Source organism: Trachemys scripta, chromosome 7, assembly GCF_013100865.1.
Source record: "Trachemys scripta elegans isolate TJP31775 chromosome 7, CAS_Tse_1.0, whole genome shotgun sequence".
Taxonomy (NCBI): domain Eukaryota; kingdom Metazoa; phylum Chordata; order Testudines; family Emydidae; genus Trachemys; species Trachemys scripta.
Window position 1 is genome coordinate 58,010,671 of NC_048304.1, and position 23,421 is coordinate 58,034,091.

Below are 23,421 nucleotides of genomic sequence, written 5' to 3' on the forward strand. Positions count from 1 at the left end.
GCATCATCTCTGGCTTGCTGGGTGATGATGTAATGTGTTGTGAACATGTGTACTGAAGACCACATCGGGGCTCTGCAGATGTCCTGGATAGGGATGTGTGCCAGGAAAGCTGCCGAAGACACCTGAGCCCTAGTCGAGCGAGCCTTCACTATCTGTGGAGGCCCAACCTGCGCCATCTCGTAACAAGTACGGATGCAGGCAGTGATCCAATTCAAAATCCTCTGAGAAGACACCGGAAGGCCCTTCATCCTGTCAGCTATTGCGATAAAGAGCTTGGTCAATCTGTGAAAGGGCTTTGTGCACTCCAGGTAGAATGCCAGGGTGCGCCTGACATCTAGAGTATCTAGCCACCTCTCCTCATTGGTCATGTGAGGCTTTGGACAGAACACCAAGAGGAAGATATCCTGGTTGACATAGAAGTATGACACCACTTTTGGCAGAAAGGCTGGATGAGGCCACAGCTGGACCTTGTCCTTGTAGAATATTGTGTATGGGGGCTCCGAAGTGATGGCTTTAATTTCGGAGACACATCTCACCAAGGTAATAGCTTCAAGGAATGCAACCTTCCACCATGAGTGGGAAAGGAAACAAGAAGCCATAGGCTCAAAGGGCGGACAAGGGAGCCTAGAGAGGACCAGGTTGAGGTCCCATTGGGGAACCGGGTCCCAGACCAGTGGAAAGAGTCTTTCAAGGCCTTTCAGGAACCTGACTGACATCTCATGCAAGAACACCGATCTACCCTGGATGCAAGGATGGAAGGCCATTATGGCAGCCAGGTGCACCTTGATCAAAGAGAAGCGAGGCCCTGATGCTTTAAGTGAAGCAGGTAATCCAGGATGTACTGCAGAGACGACTGGATTGGGGAGATATTCCACTCCAACGCCCAAGCAGGAGAAACGCTTCCACTTTGCCAGGCAAGTTGCTCCAATGGAGGGCTTTCTGCTCTCCAAGAGAGCCTGCTGTACCTGACTATGGTAGGCTTGTTTCTCTGGATTCAGCCACATAGCATCCAAGCTGTGAGGTGAAGAGGTTCGGTTCGGGTGCAGGAATCTACCACGATCCTGTGAGAGTAGGTCTGGGCGGCTGGGACATGGCCATGGGGCTGCTACAACCAGGTGATTGAGCATGCCGAACCAATGCTGGTAAGGCCATGCTGGGGCAATCATAATGAACTGTGCCTTGTCCCTCTTGATCTTTAGGAGGACTTTGCTGATGAGTGGAATTGGTGGGGAGGTGTACATCAGGTCTCCTGACCATGACAGAAGAAAGGCATCGGATAAGTAAGCCTCTGCCGAGGCCTTGGAGAGAACAAAACTGATGTCACTTTCTATTCTGTCTGGTGGCAAATGGGTCCACTCGGGGAGCTCCCCACTTCTGAAAGAGCATTCTGACAACCTACAAGTGAAGTGACCACTCGTGATGAGAGAAGGACCTGCTGAGGTGATCCACCAGCATGTTCCTGACGCCGGGGAGTTGTGAGACTTCCAAGTGGATTGCATGCCAGATCCAGAAGTCCCACAGATGGAGGGCCTCCTGGCACAGAGCTGACAATCAAGCTCCCCTCTGCCTGTTGACATAGAACATGGAGGCCACATTGTCCATCAACATCTGCACCGCCCGGAAAGTTGGAGATGGAATACACTGCAAGCCAGGCAGATGGCTCTGAGCTCCCTAATGTTTATATGCAACACAAGCTCCTTTCGAGACCATAACCCTTGAATCTGCAGCGTACCAAGATGCCCAAGGTCGGATGCATCCAAAATTAGGAAGACCATGAGTCGCAGGCTCGCAAACGGTACACCTTCCACCACCTGAATCAGGTTGGACCACCAATGCAGAGAGGTAAGTATCCATGGAGGGATCGTGATGACCTTGTCTAGGTAATGTCTGGCCGGGGAGTGGACCAACGCCAGCCACATCTGGAGGGGATGCACCCTGAGTCTCACATGTCGGATAATGAACGTGCATGCTGCCATGTGCCCCAAGAGTCTAAGACAGACCCGGGCAGTGGTGAGAGGGTGTGCGGTGACGCTGGCAATCAGATCTGACATTGCCCTGAACCTGGCCTCTGGCAGGAACGTTCTGGCTCAGGTAGAGTCGAGCACCACTCCAATAAACTCTATCTGTTGGACCAGGATCACCGTTGATTTTTGTTAGTTTATCAACAGGCCCAGAGCTTGACAAGTGGCTCACAACGTCTCAACGTTGCGCTGGACCTGGACCCGGATCCTGATCCTGGAGCAGCCCTTGATGAGCCAGTCATTGATGAATGGATAGATCTGGATACCCCGACATCTGAGATAGGCCGCCACCACCGACGTGCATTTAGTAAACATCCTTGGCACCGTTGTTAGGCCAAAAAGGAGCACTGCGAATTGGTAGTGGGCGGTCCCAACTACAAAACGTAGGAACCATGTGTGTCCGTGAAATATCAATATGTGAAAGTGTCTTTCAGATCAAGGGGCAGCATGCCAGTCTCCTGGATCCAGGGAAGGAATGATGGAGGCCAAGGAGACCATGCAGAACTTCAACTTCTTGAGATACTGGTTGAGGCTCTGCAGGTCAAGGACAGGGTATAGACCCCCCTTGGCTTTTAGGATAAAAAAATTGCGGAGTAAAATCCTTTCCCCCTCAAGTGCAGAGGGACTTCCTCCACGGCTCCCACCTGCAGAAGGCCCTGTACCTCCTGAGTGAGCAGATGCTCATGAGAAGAGGGATGGGGAGGAAGGGTGGAATAAAAATAAACTGGAGGTTATATCCCCCTGCTACTGTGCTGAGGACCCACTGGTCTGATGTGAGAGAGGCACAGGCAGGGAGGAAAGGGGACAAACAGTTGGAAAACAACAGGGAAGCAGGATCCAGGACACAGGCTAGAACGTTGCCTTCAAGCGTACCCTCAAAATGCCTGCTTGTTACCCAGCTGGTTACGGGTGGAGCTTGAGTGAGCAGAGGATGCTGGCGCTTAACCCTTGCCGGCGCTTATAGCCCTTGCCCTTCTTGCAGAAGGGCTCTGACCGAGGTCAGGTCCTGAACCTGTGGGGCTCTTGCAGCTTAAACTGCTTCCTCGTCGTCCCCAGTGTGTGAGGGCCCAGGAAGCGCAAGGTAGCTCTAAAATTTTTCAGGTCATGTAATTTACTGTCTGTCTGTTCTGAAAACAGTGTCAGGCCATCGAATGGGAAGTCCTGGATGGATTGTTGAACCACCATCAATAGACCTGTTGACTGCAACCAGGGCCTCATAGAAATGGCCGAAGCCACAGTCCGGGCTGCAGAGTCTGCCGCAACTGAGTCTGCTTGGCGGGCTGCCCTGGCCACAGCTCTGCCCTCATCAAGGATAGCCAGGAATTCCTTCCTGGGTTTCTCTGGCAGCGAATCTGTAAACTTGGGCATGGACTGCCAAATATTAAAATTGTAACAGCCAAGTAAGGCCTGATGGTTGACTACTCTCAGCTGGAGGCTGGACATAGAATAAATTTTGCTACCAAAGAGATCAAGCCTCTTTGCCTCCTTGTTCTTAGGCGTTGATCCCAGTTGGCCCTGTCTAGAGTGCTCATTGGCTGCTGACACAACCAGTGATCTTGGGGCAGGGTGGATATAAAGATACTCATCCCTTAGCGGGGATGTAGTATTTTCTTTCCACCCACTTGGAGATAGCCTCCTCCCTGTCCCCTATCTGCCACAGGGCCTTCGTAATTTTCACCACTCCCTTGTGCACCGGCAATGCCACCTTGGAGAGAGCTGCTGCCCTTGGCACATCGAACAGGGAATCCAAGGGTTCTGCCAGTTCCTCAGCTTCCAGCCCCAGGTTTGAGGAAACCCTCTTCCAAAGCTCCTGGTAGGCCCCGCTATCACCTCATTGGGCGAAGATGAGGAGGAGGCGGCGGCAGGTCTGCCAACTCCGCCAATTCTGGCTGGCCCTAGGGAGCCTGCTCTGACTCCGCATCCAAGTCAGGGGGTAGGCAGGAGACTGTTGCTGACTGTCTTTCAGATGCCCCCAAGACCGACCTATGCCCCTGCAACTGGTGGGGAAACCCCCAGGGGTTCCATAGATGCCAGAGGTCAGACCACTGACCCTGGGGCCATGCTGCCACTGGTGGCCCAGAGGGGAATGCCGATGCCCGTGGTGAGTGGCCTTGGCCTATAGGCAGGGTCTCCTCCTTGCTGTCCAAGCCCGAAGGAGAGACTTGTCTGGGGGATGAGGACAGTACCGAGGCCGCTTACCTACCCTGATCCCGTCAGCTCTGGCCGTGGACCTCCACTGAGGACCTGTACAGGGGTCATGGCTCTCGGTGTTACAACCCTGGTGACAGGCCGCAGCGTTTGGTGGATTAGCAACAATACCCCAATTGATGCCTCATGTTTAGAGTGGTGCCACTCTGTAAATAGGGAGTGAGAAGACCGATGTGTCGGAGAATGTCGACATGCCCACAGTGAACCGTATCGGTGACGGGGCTCCAGGGACCAACATCTCAACCCTCCAGAAAGATGCCATGAGCTGGAAGAATGGCTCAGGTACTCCCAGCACTGGGGCTCTGGGGACTGGTGCCGCGCCTCTGCGTCAGACCACTGGTGACTGACGCCTGAGAAACTGTGCCTAGAGTCCAGGGACAAATGCCAGGAACTCTGGCAGATAAGCCGACCTCCGTCCGGGGGCTGGTGGTGCTGTTCAGACAAGGGCTGACGGGGCACCCCCTGAGGCAAGGAGCAGTGCCGCACTGATGGAGTCCATTGGAAAGGTCCGAAGGCGGGTTTACTCCTTGAACAGGGCATCTCAGCAGCCGGCGTGGGTGACACCGGAAGGGACAGTATGTCCTTAGCTGCCTGAAAGGCCTCCGGGATGGGTCTTGAAGCAGGCTCGACAGCTCAGCGGGAATCGGAGCCCGGCCACCATCCGGAGACGAAGAGCTACCCCATGCGGGGTCTGCTCCTCTGACTCTCTCCTTCCCTTCATGGGACCCAGAAGAATGCCCCCTCCCGGCCTTCCTTTGCTTTTTAGCCAGTACCGGGGACGGCGATCGGCGCCGGTCGCTGCCAGAGGCACACTCCACATTTAGGCCACAGTGCTTGGAGCAGAATCCGATCTCGTCGGCTTCGAGGCCGGTGCGAGGGCTGACTCCATAAGGAGCGCTCGAATACGAATGTTCCGCTCCTTTTTGGTCAGCGGCCTAAAGTTCATGCAAATCCAACCCTTGTCGCTCAGGGGGGTTTCCCCCAAACATTTCAGGCAGCTTCTATGGGAATCATTGACTGGCATGGGGTTTTTGCAACTTTCACGAGGTCTGAAGCCCAGAGACCGTGGCATGCCTGTCCCTAGGCTGAGTCCCATACGGGACTAATTAACTATTTCTAATTTAACACTAAGGGAACTATTAACTATGCAACTTTGAAAAATTATATACAACAAATTAGGAAATCTTGCTGAAGCACTGTCACTGGTGGTAAGGAACTGAGGGAGGGAGGGAGGAGCCAGTGGCATCCCTTATACCAGCGCATATGCGCGCCAGTCCAGAGGGTGCCAGAGCCGGTGCCCTACGGCTACCACTGAAGGAAAAACTTCTGGCACCAGTGCATATGGCGAGCACACACACCTACAATGGAATGGACGTGAGCAAGCACTTGAAGAACCACCCTTGATTTTGCCAACCGACATGCAAGCACAAATGGAAGCAGAACAGGCAGCTGAACTTTTAACTCAGCTACCAGAAGATTTTAAAGAATTAGAAATGTTTTACTAACAGATTCCTAAATTCTCTGATACTATTAAGTCTGAACAAAAATTAAGATTTTGTCATTATGTATTACACTGGCTTAATGCATGTCATCATGTCTCAAGTTGCTGGCCTCTGCACTGGTAGCAGCCTACTACTGAATGTCAGCTAATAAAGTTAATTTTCCAGTTAAGGTGATAGAGACTTGTAGCTTTGGTGCTGATGGTCCCTAAGTTCTATCACAGCTGGCCACCTGTGATGGACCTGATGCCTCAACAGCGTTCAGCTAAACAAAGCCCGACTGTAGCTGTCAACAGTACTATTTCAATACTGATCATTTCAGCAAAAAAATCCAGCTGCTTGGGAACTGAAGGCAAAACTTGGGTAGGACCCTACCACTTCCAGTTGCCAATCTGACTTCTATACATGACTATGACTTCACTGCAGGATAGGTAAAGAAAAAAAGTTTGGGCTGTGAGAGGAGCAAATGTTTATAAAACTACACATGCAACTTTATATAGAGGGGAAAAAGTACTGAAGCAACATTTCTTTTGTATCTGTTTCCAAGTTTGCTCTCAACAGAGATGGAAATTCTGGATTGCTCTGGGAGGCCAAGTCAGCTTTGTTTCACTTTGTATTGAGAAAGAGAGAATATCAGTCAGCATTACTACATCCTCTGCAGTCTTGCTGCTTAGTTAGGACATCCAACTTAAACACTGTTATATTTTATATATTTAAATACTAATCATAGAACCATAGTTACACGGGACCAGAAGGGTTATCTAGTCTTATCCCCTGCCAAGACGCAGGATTCATCGTGTCTAAACAATGCAAGACAGACAGCTATCCAACATCCTTTTGAAAACCTCCAGTGAAGGAGCTTCAACAACCTTCCTAGGCAGTCTGATCCATTGTCTTCTTACAGTTAGGAAGCTTTTCCTGGGATTGGGATTTAACTTAAATCTGCTATGCTGTAGTTTGAACCCATTGCCTCTTGTCCTGCCCCCGTGACAAGAGAAAACAACATTTCTCCATCTTTTTATGACAGCCTTTCAAATATCTGAAGACTGCTATCACGTCCCCCCTTAGTCTCCTCTTTTCCAAACTGAACATACCCAGTTCCTTCAATCTTCGCTCACATGGTTTGCATTCCATCCATTTGATCGTCTTTGATGCTTGTGTCTGGATCCTTTCCAGCTTCTTTATGTCCTTTCTATACACTGGTGACCAAAATTGGACACAGTACTCCAGCTGAGGCCTAACCAGTGCCGAGTAGAGCGGTACTGTCACCTCCTGTGACTTGCAAGCTATGCCTCTGTTAATGCATCCCAAAACCGCATTTGCTTTTTTTGCCACTCACACTGCTGACTCATGTTGAAGTTGTGATCCACCACAACTCCCAGATCCTTCTCTGCAGTGCTGCTGCCAAGCCAGTTATCCTCCATTCAGCGTTTATGCATTTGGTTTTAATTCCCAAAGTGTAGCACCTTGCCTTTGTTTAATTTTAATTTGTTGTCTACAGCTCAGTTCTCCAATTTATCAAGATCCCTTTGAATTTTAGCTCTATTCTCCAAAGTGTCTGCAACTCCCCCCCTACCCCCCCCAAGCTTTGTGTCATCTGCAAATTTGATCAGTAATAGTAATGCTTGTGGCAGTCTAAATATTCTTTGGACACAAGTTAAGGAATAACAGCTGAAAAGTCGTACAGCTTTCCCCCCTCTGAAACCAGACATCAAAACCCACTTTTTACCTTAAAGATTCAGATAATGGTGTTAAAGTGCCATCCCCCCTGTCTACAACACGGAAGAAATTCAACTGATCTCCTTCCCGGTACACCAAGAAGGTAACCTGTTTGTTGGATGGCCCCTTCTCCCAGACCTCATCTCGACTGGGGTCCATGTATTCAGCCATTTCCCTAATAGGGTCTTCCACAGGAACTATAGGAGAAAACAGAATGAAAAACAGTCTATTTCAACTTTGAAGTCTAATCCCTCAAAGAGGCTGAGGTAGAACACCTCAACCTGCATACTGTGTTTAAGAAATCTACAGTGATGGTCTGAAAATGTCACTGATGGAACAGTCTTCAGGAAGAAAACAGTAATCTGCACAACTTGAACTGTTCAACCTAAAATGAGTTTTTTCAGCCAGCACTCAAACATAAAACACCTGCATAGATGTAGTTTGAACTCCCTGTGGTTCCAAGTCATTTGTGGGAGTGCATTCAAGAGTCTGAAGCACTCTAGTACCTAGCTCAAGTTCCCACACCTCTCCCTGCTATGTTTATATCTCCACTCTCTAGGGGACTTCAGTGACTGCTGGCAGTTAGCCCAGAGGAACCAATGGAGCCTCCCCGAGTTGACATGTCTAAATGCTGACAGCTATGAGCCTCTAGCTACCTGAGACAGGGTTTTATCACCCAGCTTCACAAGCACCTACATTCCTCCTGTCAGAGACATTAAAATCCACATCACAGCTACCTTTCAGTCACTCACTGATCTTTTAAAAGGAAATTATAGTCACAGGAAGTCCAGTAGCACCTGCTACAACATTTAGGAAAGCTATGGCATGAATGCTTTGACCACATCATTGTGTGCATTATAATAATAAAATAAATAATAATAATATATGGAGATATACCTATCTCATAGAACTGGAAGAGACCCTGAAAGGTCATCGAGTCCAGCCCCCTGCCTTCACTAGCAGGACCAAGTACTGATTTTGCCCCAGATCCCTAAGTGGCCCCCTCAAGTATTGAACTCACAACCCTGGGTTTAGCAGGCCAATGCTCAAACCACTGAGCTATCCTCTCCCCCCCAAACACTTGGGGACAGCTTTGAGGTAGGATTATTTTTAAAGCTCAGGTGCCAGAAACAGTTGACCAGAATGGTACAAAGCGCAACCTAAAATGAAGGTGTTTGTTATTATCCCCTATTCATCTGTCTGGCTCTCCTCCCCTTTCCATTACTAGCCCCTCCCTTTGTTGACTCCTCTTATTGAAGCAGACCCCACATCACCAGCAGCAGCTCCAAGCAGAATTCCACATATGGGAAAGCGTGGAATGAGATAAATGAGCAGACCATGAGATCCTGCTTAGTTACTGAAGATCTGGCATCAGACGCTGCCTCTTCCTAACTGCCTACAACAGAAGAAGAGAGAAGTCCCGCACACAATGGTGGCTTTGGACAGAAAGCACACCTTTTCCCCCAGCACTGCCGTACTTTCATAGGAGATGTGGAGCACGACACAAAAGGGAATGGCAGACCAAACACAGAGGGGCCTTCAGATGTCCAAGGATGGGATAGAAAGACAGAGGAGAAAAAAAAGTTAGCTAGTTAAGGGTGGAGAATTCTACTAACTAGATTTATAAGTAAAATAAATTAATTAGAACCAATACCTAGAGAGACTGATAAGAAAACCTTAAATATAAACTTCCCCCTAAAATATTTAAATCTCATTTGAAAGTGAGCAGAGGATACAAAAACCAATGAAATCAGACCCACTTTGGGGTTTTAAACCTTGATTAATTTTACTATTCTAAAATGAGGAAAAGTGAGGTTAGATTTGATTACTCTAATCTGAATTAGAGAAAATAATCCCAACAGTGCTCACTATGTTTTAAGTATATTGAGCTGAATGCTTTTTCTGGCAAAGAGATTAGTTTTTGAGGAATCCTAGAAGCCTGTTAAGTGACTGAAATTTACAACAAACTGCTTTACAGTTTATTTAGAAGGGTGCGACCCATTCTACCTTCAGCTTTGCCAGAGTATGATTAGAGCAAGGAGCACCTTTAGAAATAAAGACTAATGTAATTCTCCTATGAAAATAACTCAACCTACAAGCCTGCAGTGAAAAGACTAGAGCAGAGTTTTGTAAAACAAGGCATTTTTACAGTTATGTATGGTAGATTGTACTTACAGTGACATTGTAACTGAGGTTTCATTATATGAAAGCTCTGTCAGGCAGATTATTTTTAATTGCCTTTGAAAGTTGAACTCATTTAAGCCTGATTAGATGTGAATCCCCTACAAGATGTGTAAAGTTGTCTTCTACAGTGTGCTTTACAAGTGAAAATAGCAAAGGGATTTCCTCACTTTCCGCTTTCATGCCTCTGTGGGTTTTTATCACATAACAATGCTTTACCTATCCCAGGCTAGGCTGCGGCCCCATCTGTATGTAGTAATAAGCAAAAGAGGCGTCAGCATGACATGCTTGGGTAACCCTGCTGCAGTTTAAGAGCTGCCATTCACAGGGCACGGAGATTCTGAAGTCATAAGAGAATGTTTGGTGTGATAATTCTCATGCTCAAACTGCAATGCTCTTCGACCTCCAAGCTATTTCAGAATATTGCTGAAGGGGGCGTTTGCAAAAAGATCTGGGTGTCCTTGTATATATGCTTTGTGAGCATGAACTGTTTTCCAACCTTGAACCCCAGCTGTCATCTCTTTGGATGAGAGTCACCTAAAAATTGCATTGTCCAACTATGCTAGGTTCAGAAAGTTTGAAAATTAAAAAGCAAAAACAAATCAGTCCAGGGATCAGCAACATGTCCGTGGTAAAAATTCTGAGGTCCATGTTAAATTTTCAAAAAATTGCATGAGTGAATGACATAAAACCCCCTTCCCCATGTCCAACACCAAGTACAGTAATTTTGTCAAATGTCGGTTGCACAACATGGTGGTGCCGACCCCTGAATCAGTCTATCACATTTCTAGTTCAGAATCAGTATAGAGGCAGTCCTGTGCACGTATTTTCATCAGCATTTAAAGTGCAGTCCATTCATGACACTATTTGAAGTCAGTAGCTCTACTTTGCTGCCCTTCTCAAAACCCATTCTGCATTTTCAGCAATTAAACTTTATATCCTCCTTTTTGCTTCCCTTTTCGCTAGACTATTAAAAATTGAGAATAGTTTACATGCAAACAAATGATGTGTTGGGTCATGTGAAATGCAGAAGCTGGCAAGACCATGTGTTGCCAAAATTACTGCCCTACTCTTTCCTTCATGACTAGGGACGCACTACAGAACTTCAGATTATTAGGTAAGGATGGACCTCATTAGGACGACTCCTCTAGAGTTCTGTGCTAATGTAACTCAGCCTGAAAAATGGATAATAAAACAAAGAGTTAACTTATGTCGGGCTGAGGAAGAACTGCCACTGAAGTAAGCAATGAAGATAATAGAAACAATCAAATCTCAGGGCTCTGAAAAAACAAACCTCTCCATAGGGAAGCTAATGTGATCTCAAAACACAATGGCATGTATTGAAGCAAAGGCTCCCATAATGTCTACACTCCAAATAGCTCTGGATTCCTGATACTACTCTTTTTTTTTTTTTTTTTTTTTAAGGCATACTGACTTGAAATATAGCCAGTTTTATAAAGTGAGTTAGTAACATGTAGCACCCATGTCCAAGTTCGACAGACTATGCACAAGTGTGCTAAATGAAAAAAAGTAAAAGTAATAATCTAATAACTTTGCTAATAATAATCTTAGTGTTATAAAACACCAGAAGATACATTTTTAGGCAAGCATGATTTTTAAGATGTGTCCCTTTACCAACGCATAATATATTTTCACATTTCACGTTACACAATTAGGACATGCAGAATTTAACCATTCCAACAGAATGGGAACTTAGCCATGATAGCAGAGATTTTTCAATGTTAGTTAGGAATTTGGGGATTTCAGTTGGCATCCAACTCCATAAAAGTCTCCTTTGGAAATCCCACCATAACGTGTACATATTATCTATCCCAACTTTTCCAGTTAAATTTATAGATTAATACTTTATTGTATCATTAAATTTATACTGTAAGACATGCAGTTCAGGATGTGTGAGGCAGCCAAGTCAATAGTTTTATTGCAATATTCACTTTTCAAAGTCTAATCCAACTTCACATCAAGAGTTTCCTTTAGGCTAATGGGTTTGGGCTAATGGCTTTTAAAAACACAAAATATTACAAATGAAAGATGGGTGAAGAGACCCTTATATATTCCTCAAAAATCTTTCAATTCCTTTACAATCAAAGTCCATTCAGCCAAAAAGCTTGACTAAAATACAATGGTCTACAGTTATGAGCATTTGTGTAAGAGTCATTATTAGATTGTCTTGATTCATCACATGAAACCAACACAAACAAACTTGTACCTACCTCTTCTAGTGTTAATAGGCCCACCTCGCATAGCCAGTACCAGCTTCAAAGTGCAACCTTCTGAAATGCTGCAAATAGTCAACAAAAAAGGTGAAGTTCTGTAGTACTCTCAGTTTTCAATAGTAATAGTTCTATTTGGAACAGTTAGTTTTAGTTTTATCTTATACTCACTTATAATCATTCAAGCAATAGTCATCCTCCAACTCCACATTATTCCAAATTAAGTGCTGCTGAGAGACAGGAATACCTTCAAAAAGACAACATTAAAAGTCAGTCAATTAGTATAAAATCACTGTAGAATCTTCTTCAGAGAGACTAAAAACTGGTTGAGTTTTCCAGCCACACCACTTGCCAGACATTAGGCACGCATTTAAATACATTGCGAGGACTATAACTTAGACTAAAGAGCTACCACCCATAGTTAGGGTTTGTCTACACTGCAAGTTGAGGTGCACTGCAACTCAGGAAGGCACACCCATACTAGCACAGCTTAAGCTACAGCAAATGTGGCCTTACTCAATGGCTTCCCAAATGCTTCTGTGGTATTTCAGTCATCCAGTTCCTACCCCCTGAATCTTGTGCACACACTTTGAGTAAATCTATACTTATGGCAGTGTGCAGACACTGAATGTCCTGCTGCTTACACCCTTACTAGCTGTGTAGCCAGTGAGGTATTGCTTAGGTGAGTACAGACATGCCAGAACCCTAGGGTACACACACTATATGGCTTTCTACACACCCAAGCACAGTGCCTCCCACATCTTCACTTTTAGCAGTGTAGTATCCTGCTGCCTCCTTGCCAGCAGAGCCTTTCCCCACCACAGTGAGACTCCAGTGGCAGGGAAAAGCAGTGGGGTCCCTGCTGCTCAAGCCTTTCCCAACTGCCTCCCACCTGCCAGAGGCATTCACTGCCTTGTATAGCAACATGCCACAGCGTGGACACAGCCTGCCCTTCACTGCTGTGTGTAGCAGCATGTATCCTTCAAGCTGCCACCAGTGTAGACAAGGTCTTTGAGCCTTGGCAGCAAGTTAGAATAAGGCTTCTGACTCTGACCAGTTACGGATACAGAAACTTGTCTGTCAGATCATCCCTTACCTTGGATAATAGCCAATGGCTACACTTCAGTGTTTTAGATAAAGATTGCCCACCCATGGCAGCCCTAGTTAGACCAGGCTTCACCAGTTAATAGTGTTTTTACTTCTGTGTCTGCTAAATCTGAAGTTTCAGATCCCGGTGCAGGATCCACGGCTGTGCAAATTTTGCACTGCAAACACTCACAGGTCTGTTTTTTAAATTACAGAAACACTTTACTAGTCTTATGTCTGATAAAGCTTGTTATTAAACCACACCAACATTTTAGGACAAATCTGACATGACAGGGTATTATTAAAAGGAAACAGGGTTGAGTGCTGAGAAGCAGCAGTGTACATGAGGTCTGTGTTTTGCACTGGAAATTACAGGAAGTCATATGTTTCACTTGCTGGCTAACTTTGTTTTCCCTCCATGTGTATGGACAACTCATTTATAGTTTGACACCCATTTAAAGCAAACTGTACAGAGTTCAGTAATGACCCTTTATACCTTCCTAAAAGGAGAGTGACAGTTTCCAGTCTTGATTTCTTGGGTAAACTCACAACCAGACAAGTTTGAAAGGAAAAATATTTGTAATCGGCAAGTTATTTAAGATTGAAAGGTAGATAGCCAAAGGCACAAATCACAGTTAGCATGTTGATCCGTCTGCTGGGCCTTTGAAAATTAACAAAGTGTCAGGTGGAAGCAATTCTGTCCAAATGACCCACACAAAGTACAGTACATTCTAAGACTTCATTAAAAACATTCTACAAATATAGTAAGTAGAATGAAACTATATGGAAACCACATACTGCCTGCCTGCAGGAGCAGTGGAAACACTAATCTTCACACTGAGGCACAAGGGTCATGGCACTGGACGCAAAAAGCTAGCACTCTCTAAATCATGCAAATACCTCCCAAAACACAGCAGTGGAGAATCCTTAGTTTTTGCATCTCTGTTGCTCCTATACATATTCTTTTCCTAGTGGCCTAGTAAGGTGGAAACGTAAAAAAAATCAAACCCATTTTATGGTTTGCGCTCCTCCTGGCACTAGTAAGATTCCTCCATAGGACAATTAACACACTGAGAAAGGGTTACTTGGCCTTATGAATACATTCAGATAAGAATTTATGATGTTTATCCAAATGGCTCTTCATAGCCAAACATTAAAATTACATTGTAGTATGTACACGTCCCTTCATCCTCTGAAACACTGAAAATTGAGTTGTGTTGTGACAGAAGAAATATGGAAGAGGATGCTGTTCTTGCATACAACTGAGATGTAACTACTCCTTGGCAGGATCGAGTGATTTAAATCAGGCTGAGGCTGGGGCCTATGGGTGGAATTTTCAGAAACATCTAAGACGTAGAAACACAAGGGTCATGGACTTCAAACTGAAAATCCGGATGGAAGACTATATATGGGCTGGTGAAACATTTCAGCTTTCTTCACTTGAGGCAGTTCAATATACTGTATAGGAAGGTGATACTGATTACCAATACAGCATGGTCTATTTACTTATCAATATGGTGTCTGAGTTTATGATGGTCAGGCTGTTAATGGGGCCATGGACTTGGTCTTTGTCAGCATACAGCAATATTTTAAGTGTGAAACTTTTTAATAGGAAAAAATAGTAAAATCTGAAATTCTACTTGCAATTAGGAAGCTACAAAACATTCACTTTTTAGCAATTTAAGACTACAGAATGGGAAATAAAGAACTAGCAGCATGTAAATGAGTAAAAATGATTTTTTAAATTGATTATTTTAATTCATCCTGCTTCATAGTCAAATTCAGCCCTCAGTTTCAGCCATAGGAACACGATGAGTGTGCATGTTTGTCAATGAAGGCAGATGTGGGTCAGAATCACTATGACCACAAAGAGGAATAACGGAGGGTTACTGTATATAAGTGTTCTCAATCTTTGTAGATCTGGATTAATGAGAAGTTCCTAAGTGACCAGTAACATGAACTTTCTAATGATTAGCTCTCTTTATATATAATAGGGTATTTTGCAATTTAAACAGATAGAAGCACAGTGTTCATAAGAAGCTGACAAAAAGTAGCACGTTTGCCAGGTACAGGCAATTTGTGAGAAACGGATCTTTTCCTTACTATATATTTTTGGCCTACAATAATATCACCGAACAAAACACTTTACATTATGTTGTTGCTCACATAACGTTTGTTCTTAATAGCTTAATCCTAACATTTCAAATATTTGAAGCAGATCATAAGTTAGTTTCTATTGACCTTTGAATACCTAGTATGAAGGATAACAGAAAAATACAACTCCTGCATTTAACAGTGAAGAGCAATTTTGCTTTTTTGGTGATAAAAGGCTCAAATATTTTATAGTTCATAAGAACCATTTATACGCAGTTTCAGTAAAACAACAGATACTAAATACACCAAATTACTCCTGGTAATTCTAATGTCTGTATGCTCAATACTCTATTTACTTGTATATTCCAATACTCAAAAGTGAGGGTACAGAATAGTGTAATACACAATATGAGTTCTTTGTAATGTTTGCTTGATAACCTAGAGTACACTACGTCAACTGAAAGACACAGTAAGTGACCGAGGATACAACTGGCATCAAATATGTATGATATTCAGTTATGACCCCAAACTCACCACCTCCACAGATCTCATTATGGAACACTGTACAACGTCTGTGATAAACTGCAGCAAGATACAACTTCCATAACTTTGTTTTTGAAGTGATCTTGCCCAGGTATGTGTAATTTTAACACTATATTGTTTAAGAGCAGGAAGAATGATTAATGTTGATAACCAAATGCCTTGTAAGATCTGCCTAGTATTTTGAAAAATATAAGCTGCAAAATATTATGATACAGCACAATGGTTTGGAACAGTAACAACAGATCAGAGCAAGACACAAATACTAGTAAAACTGGGTTGAGCAGAGATGTCACAGCGTGATAAAATGACAGAAAGGGTTCCATATATCATGTCAATGATTCTGGATATCAACAAGATGTTTTTTTTCTAGCTGCCACCCCTGTAAACTCACCAGCAAACTGAAAGTCAAGCTGACTACTGATTACTGCATCACCAAGATAAACTGCGAGGGAAGAATTTGGCCCATTGATTTACAACCCTTGCACACTGAGGCTGCACAAGTATATCTGAGGAAAGGCTTTGGCCCTCAAATTGGAATTTAGTCATCAATTATGTTTGATGCACATATGAGAATAGAATCAAGCTCTCAAAATCATAACACTGCAGTCAACACACCTAGCAAGAGTTGAGAACACAACAGAGCATGAACAGGGCACAAAAGAGCCAGTCGGTATCTGTTCACTGTTGCTACAGGGCCTACTGAACAATTCTGAAGCAGAGCTCACATTTTGGAGCAACTGTCAATTTTTTAAAAAATAAATTATGAACTACAGGAAATGTCCCCATGAGGTTATGGGAGGGGTCGCTTTTATCCCTTCAACATTAGAAGCTGCCAACATATCTTTACTTCAGCCAGAAAAAAAGGCATGAAATGACAGTAGTGCTGTGCCCATTTGAAATCTGACAAAGTCACATATGAAGGAGAAACCTTCACATGATAGAGCAACACATGCCTTTTCTTCAGCTGGCTATTTAATAATTGGTCATATTTAAAGTCTGCAGCATGAGCAAAAGCAAGTTGGCAAAAACCAGTGAGTCTTCTATAGTAAAATGGTTTTCAACTTAACAGTTCTGGTTACACAGTCTTTATTGGCTGAATTTGTCATGGTTGTGTCTGCCTTGAAGGGGTGATTTCCAATTACTTTGATAAACTAATAGATCATTTGTTACAAAATGTTCTTTTGCGACAAAATGACCTAACTTGAATCCCACGGAATCAGACATTTTTTTCATTCTTCTTAAGGTGACAGTACTTTTTTTTGGTGGGGGATGCTGAAAAAAAAATAATTTTACTGTCTGCAATAACGGAAGCATAGACACACTCACTTTTATGCTGTTTCCTACAATTCCTACATTTAAAATGCAAATAAAGTAGTATCCGTTTCTGTAGGTTCATATACAAGGAAAGCTGCATTAGGTGTTCTTTTGCAGGATTGTAGTTTACCTTCTATGAGACATCTGCATACAGACTTGGAATATAAAGCTGGCAATGATCATGAGGATCACACAGAGCCTCCTCATCCTATGAAGCATGTGGCCCTGCTACTGGGCAGTTCTAATCAGTTCCGAGCAAGTAGGGCTCAGCTATATCTCAAGGTTGCATCAGCTCAGCTGGCCAACTGGAGCTCAGGGGAGGGGGTGATAGCAAATTCAGGTCTTACCTCTCTCCAAACATCTACTGCCACTCCAAGTGACAACCTGCTCTGCAAGAGCCAGGGGAGCAATCCAGGTCCTCTCCCCGCCTCTCTGCCCTCAAAGGCATAATTTACATTGCTATACAGAACACTATCATTTTCTCCCCTCTTGGAGCCAGCCTGTCAGACACAGCCCTTGAAGTTCAATCCCATTCTGTCTCACTACATCTTCCAGGTTTCCTTAGTGTACCTGCTTTAAGATGCCAGAAACATCTCCTCCACCCCACAACATGTGGATCAGGAAACAGGTTTGTATTTAGTATTGTAACTAAATAGTCTGTTCCCTTTTTTTATTCCACCTTGCATTTTATCACCCCAAATATTCATCTGAAGGTCAATCTATACAACTGGAACTTTCATCATATATTTGCAAAACCCTTCCCCAGGCATGACTATCTGCTGGAAGAAGTCCTTGTAGGATATTAATTGACTTTTTAACATTTACTGTCCCTGACTGAAGATGTTGAGTTGGTAAAGCAATCTTTGCTTTGCCTAGGAGACCCTATCTACACTGGGGAAATGTTTCCAAAAAATGCAAGCCAGTTTTAAACCTTCTTACAGCAAGAGGAGTAGACAAGATTCCAGCAGCCAGAACTACTTTCTACAGCTGATATAAACCCCAGCGTAGGCAGTCCCACTATTTGCAGTGGTGGAGCTTGCCTCTGCAAGAAATCAGAGTAAGCTGCACAGTTCAATCCATTCCCACTGCTTGCTTTTCAACTGAAATAAATTCTGTGACATCACAATAGGTTGCTGTAAAAGTAACTACCAGTTGATTATGACTTTAAGTGGTAAGAAATAAGACTGATGCTGTTTACACGTAATGCACTTGTGATACAGAATATGAAGAGAACTGGAGGAAACATATTTCTAAAAAGAACACTTTTTCTCTTTTTTGGTTCTACCTTTTATAAAATGTTCCGTATTTTGCCTTAAGGAAAGACAACTATGGGCTGAGGGGTGACTTTACAAATGTAAAAGGTTCACTTGCGGGGCCATTGGAGAGACTTGGGTAGGGATCACTCTCAGTCCAACAGCAACAGAAGAGAACCAATTATTCCAGTCTCCTCAGTATGTTTTTAGTAAAAGAATTCATATTTACAATTTCATTGTATTGCAGTCCAAAATCTTACCACTTTATAATCACTTTGCTTGCGTTAGTCTGATCTAGATCTACAGAGTGATTTATTGTCACATCCATGATCAATCAATATGCTGTTTTTTAACTACCCTAGCATTCTACCTTAATATACGATTCCTGCAGGAAGCGAAACTGATGAGGTGGAGGTTGTTGCTGACAGTAGTCCTATTCTGAGGAAGACTGACTAGGACAGCATTTAAATTCTTATGCCATTGCTATCAGAGACAAATGAGGCTCTCTCTTTCACTACAGCATCTCCAAAGTCTCATTCAATTGAACTGTTCTGGGTGAAGCAAGAATCCAGGTTGTCACTGCCTTGAAGATAATCAAGTGTAATTTGCTAGGACAAGTTTGAATCTTTGCTTACAAGTTTGCTGTGATTTGCATGGGACAGACTGCATGCATGGGAACAGACCTGCGGCTGAAAGGCATGATCACCACATCAGCTCTGGTTGAGTTTCAAGCAGTTACACACAGACTGAGGGTTTAGATGTGCTAGAGGAACTTTGGGCTCTTACCTGTTATCAAAGTTTACCTGTGCTCTTCATACCAGGTAAAATCAGCAGAGAGGTGTTGGGGCTGTTCTCGGTGAGATATCCAGCTTTCTTAAAGCAGACATCAACTATTTCCACGTCCCTAAACCTGCCCAAGAAGGTCAGATTATGAAATAGGGAGTAGGAAAGTGGCTTTGGCAGTATTTGAAATATTCATATTTACTTGGTCCCCATCTGTCTGTTTTCAGGCCTGGTTACAGCGCAGACAATGCACTGGTGTCTCTTGATAATACAGCAACGGACAAAAGAATAGTTCTCTTTACTAGTTTTTAATTCTGCTAGCAGCATTTGTTATAGTTGACCATTGTTGAGTGCAAATCTTGTAAGGGAACTGTTAACGTCATTCTGGATTTCCCTCACAGAAATCCCAGATTCTGTATTTCCTTCTCAGAGATCCTGACCTACACAATAGTATGGGGGTAATTACTTGCCTGTAACTTACATTTACAGTGTAAGATGGGATGTTTCACCATGGCATTCTATTTACATGTACAAGCTGATCAACTGCAAGTCAGGAAAAATTGCCTATCTGCCCCTACACAGCACATTGGGGGGGGATCTTGGGATCTTTTAGCCCCACTCTGGAACACTAAGCCACACAAGTGATTTTCAGAGATGAGCATTGGTGGACTTCTGTGTCTTCCACATTTTTGTGGAGTATATTTATCAGTAATTTAAAGCCTATACAATCAGACCCATTATTCAGGAATGTCAAGCAGTTTACCACTTTCCCACTCTGAGAAATGCAACTCGTAAATCATAAGGTTCTAGTAAGTGGCACTATTTGTAACTATAACACAACCTTTAGTGATAATCAAATTCTCATTGTGATCTTCCCACAAGTTAGATATGTCTAGCGTAATATGCCTATTCGCTAGCCTCCAGATTTTTTCTGCAGGAAATTCAAGTTCTTCTTCCTCACCACATTCAAGGACTTCTACAGATTTCCATTTTCCTTACTCTTCTTTCTCCCTACCACCACCAGCTCTGCTCACCTTAATATGCTATTTCCTTCTTCCACTTACAGCTCCAGAATTTTTCCTTACATACTGCCGCCCCTTTTCCTCCTCTTCTTGGAGCAGCTCTCCTGCTCCTGTGCATTAAGCAACTGACTCCTGTCCCCCAAATCCTTTAACTCGCTTGATATGGCTAGCATTCTACCACCATACTCAGCCATGATGGGGAAAAAAAACCAACCTCATAAGAACCTCTCCCTCCACTCATCATGCAACCCGTATCCCCACAGCCTCCACAAGATGTTAAAGAATTTGTGAATTTCCTTCATGTAGATAGGGCCTTAATTAGACTTCATATCTGTATAACTCCATTGGTGTAGTTAAACTGGTAAAAACTCTTAATGTAGACATACTAAACTGGCATAAAATGGGGCTTAGAGCAGCACAGCTGACTTTGGTACTGGTGCAAATCCTTCTGTATACTTGTGCAAAGCCACTGATTTAGTTGCACCAGTGCAAAGTTTCATGGAGGTAGATTTAATCCTTAGAGTTAGGCCTCCTGGGAATGGGGCCGTACTTCACATGGTGCTTTAGATCTAATAGTTAACAGTAAGTCCCCATTCACTGAATAAAGTTTTTACATACTGTAGAATAAGATCAGCATCAAAGGTGTTTTAATTTCAACACATGCAGCAACTTTGTCACTTTAAGAAAAAGCAGAGTCCACCTCCTGACTATACCTAGGAACAGCCAGTGAACTATAGGCAAGACAAATCAGCAGCTTCTTCACATTAAAACTCCAATGCTTTAAAACTCTAGTATGTGAACCAAAAAGTTGTGTCTAAGATATTATTCACTGTGTCAGAGAATTATCTCCAAAAAAGGATAAATTGTTAAAGTTTTACTAGTGATAAACTGTGCCCTTATAATACCTTAGCAGGATGTACAAAAACAAGGAGGAAGAAATTACAGGAAATGTCAGAAGTCTCTTTAAACCAGAGGTTACTAAACCATTAGCTACAAATTAATTTATGGACAGCATCACCCACTTACATTAATTCCCTAGCTTGATCTTCAGCACAATTATAATTAAGGGTCATTTGCAAGTTGACTTTTCCTTTAAAATGATATACAATGTGCTGACTTTATAAAGGAGAGAGACAGGTACCTTCTAATCTTTGAATTTTAGCTTTCACAGAAATCACTGTTTCAAAGGGAGCCACTCGCAGCTCAAAGCACGTTCCTGTAAGTGTCTCAATGAAGAGCTCCATAGTTTCATAAAAAGGAAGTTTGTAGTGAAACGGTCCCACGTTATCATCATTGAAGAAAGGAGGTTCTTTCTTGTTGGCCATTACAAAGGATTTACAAATTCCTTGTGTAAAGGTTAGTTTGGAAACGTCGCAGACAACTGTGTTCCAGCTTTGAAAACTGGTAACGCGTATTGCTGTTCATGTTTCAAATGTTGCACCTACGGAGAACACAAGGACAGTTTTAGCAATGGCAGGATGCGCTCTTTAACAAACTAATCGCTCGCTGTTGACTTTTAAACACAAGGAATCATTAAATAAAACGCTAGTTAAAACCCACAAGGCAGACAGCCAGGCGATGAAAGAAAAGTGTAACGAACAGTGCTAATTTAGCAGTACCACCGGAGACAAAACTTTAGCTTCGGAAGAGGGACTGGTTCACAGCCCCGCCAAGAGGTGTACCGAGCACGTGCCTAGGAAGCGCCAATCCCCCGGGTGCCAGTGTTGACCCCTGCCCCAGCTGAGGAGGGCGGTGCTCGCTCCGCGCACGCGGAACCCCGAGCGGACTCCTGGAGCAGGGCGAGATCCTGCCTTGAGGGGCGCCTGGGCAGATCGTCTCCTGGGCCCCGCGCCGCCCGGCTCCGTGGGGACTGCAGGAGCCCGCGGGCTGGGCCAGGCAGCGAGAGGCGCCTACAAACAAAGAAGACAGCGATCGCTGCCGGGCGGTCCCGGGCCCTGCGCAGCGCCCCTGCTCCGGCAGCGAGCTCCCCGCCCCCCCAAGAGAGCGGCCCCGGGGGCGGGTCCTGGGGTGTGTGTGTGTGTGTGGGGGGGGGTGTCTCACCTGCCGCTACCGCCGGGCCCGCGCGGGGGCCAGCGGGAGACGAGCGCCAGGCCCCGCCCACCGCTCCTCACGGGAACCTGCCGCCAGCCCTGGGCGCCCTCATGAAGGAGCCACCGCCGCCGGGAGAAGGGGACAGACAGGGAGGGGGAGCCACCCCCTCCGCCTGCGCCGCCGCCGCCCGCTCCCTGCGCCGCCGCCGCGCCTACCTATCCTTTGTGACATCCCCTCACTCCCACTGACCAATGAGACGGCCGTTCTTACAACCGCTGCCCAATCAGCTCGCCGCAGGGGCGGTGCTTCTGTAACCAGCACGGGCGGATGTCCACCAGGCCTTAGCGCTTCCTTCTTTCTGGTTGTTGTGGTCGTTACGGGGGGAGGAAGGGAGGGGAAGGAAGAGTAGGACCCGTATGCAGCCTCTCCATCGCTAACAGTAATCACGTGACGCCGTTCTAACTTGGCAGCCCCAGGGGCTGATGGGAAATGTAGTTTCAATGGTGCCAAGTTGGGTCGAGCAGCCGTTATATGAGAAATTGATTACTTCCACCTCTCCCCTCCCCCGCTCTTTCTGCAGGTAGTAATTAAGCAATGCCGATAGCCAGCTGTTCAGGCAGAGGGTCCTTTGTCATCAGGCCCTGCTTCACAGGAACCAGCTATAACCACGCTACGATAGGGCACTGAACCCTTAGACACAGGCAGTATCGCCCACCCCACCTCTTCAAACAAAATCAGCATGTGATTTACCCTCCCCCACAAAAAGTTTAGCTCTTTAGTGTTTCAAGCTCTTCTTCACAGGCATGAAAGACTGGAGATAGGGGGTGTTGGGAGTTGTTTTATTTCAGGCCCAGCACATACTCTAATCATAGGAGTGGAAGGGACATTGAGAGGTTATGAGTGCAGGGGTGCCTGGACAAGATAACAGGAGTAAGTATTATCTTTCATAAGCCACCCAACACCAGGACCTAGGGCTTTAAGAAAAACCATACAAACAAAAGTTACAAAGAAAAGGTAGAGTAGTGCTAATCTACCAGCTTTAGGTTGCATTTCATAATTAGAGAGCACGTAGAACTTGGAAACAGCACTGGTCAATCAAGGGCCTCTCATCCCCTTCTCATTGTGGAATCTACTTTCTCCCATCTTTCAGTATAGCATCACACTGAGCCATCATCCTTAACCACAGAACAGGTAGAGCACAAAACCACTAGCCAAGCTTTCCCAGATGTGGCTTTACTAATGGGGATTGACTGTGAGCTAGACATACACCATACAGGATTAAGAGGAAAGTTCTCCTCAATGACCAACTTTACGCCTTGGCCTCTCTTCTAGGACTACTAACAAGAGGAATAATTAATGCTCTGAGTGCAGAGTGGGTTTTGTGCTTGCTTCATAGGAAGTGGACCAGGACCCCC

General features: G+C 44.6%; 1 protein-coding gene across 3 annotated transcripts in view; it reads right to left on the reverse strand.

Moving 5' to 3' along the window:
• ZFAND4 (zinc finger AN1-type containing 4) overlaps positions 1-22,219 on the reverse strand; it is a 39,040-nt gene extending 16,821 nt beyond the window's left edge. For 2 of the 3 annotated variants that reach the window (XM_034775376.1, XM_034775374.1), the window contains exons 1-5: positions 22,016-22,219; positions 21,096-21,395; positions 12,031-12,106; positions 11,860-11,927; positions 7,458-7,644 (exon numbers count right to left, since the gene is read on the reverse strand). In XM_034775376.1, coding sequence (XP_034631267.1) covers positions 7,458-7,644; positions 11,860-11,927; positions 12,031-12,106; positions 21,096-21,279 — 515 coding nt within the window. In that variant the 5' untranslated portion in view covers positions 21,280-21,395; positions 22,016-22,219. Of the gene's footprint in view, positions 1-7,457; positions 7,645-11,859; positions 11,928-12,030; positions 12,107-18,935; positions 19,060-21,095; positions 21,396-22,015 lie in introns of those variants that run through there. The other variant, XM_034775377.1, reaches the window with a different exon arrangement.
• Positions 22,220-23,421: the final 1,202 nt, after the last annotated feature.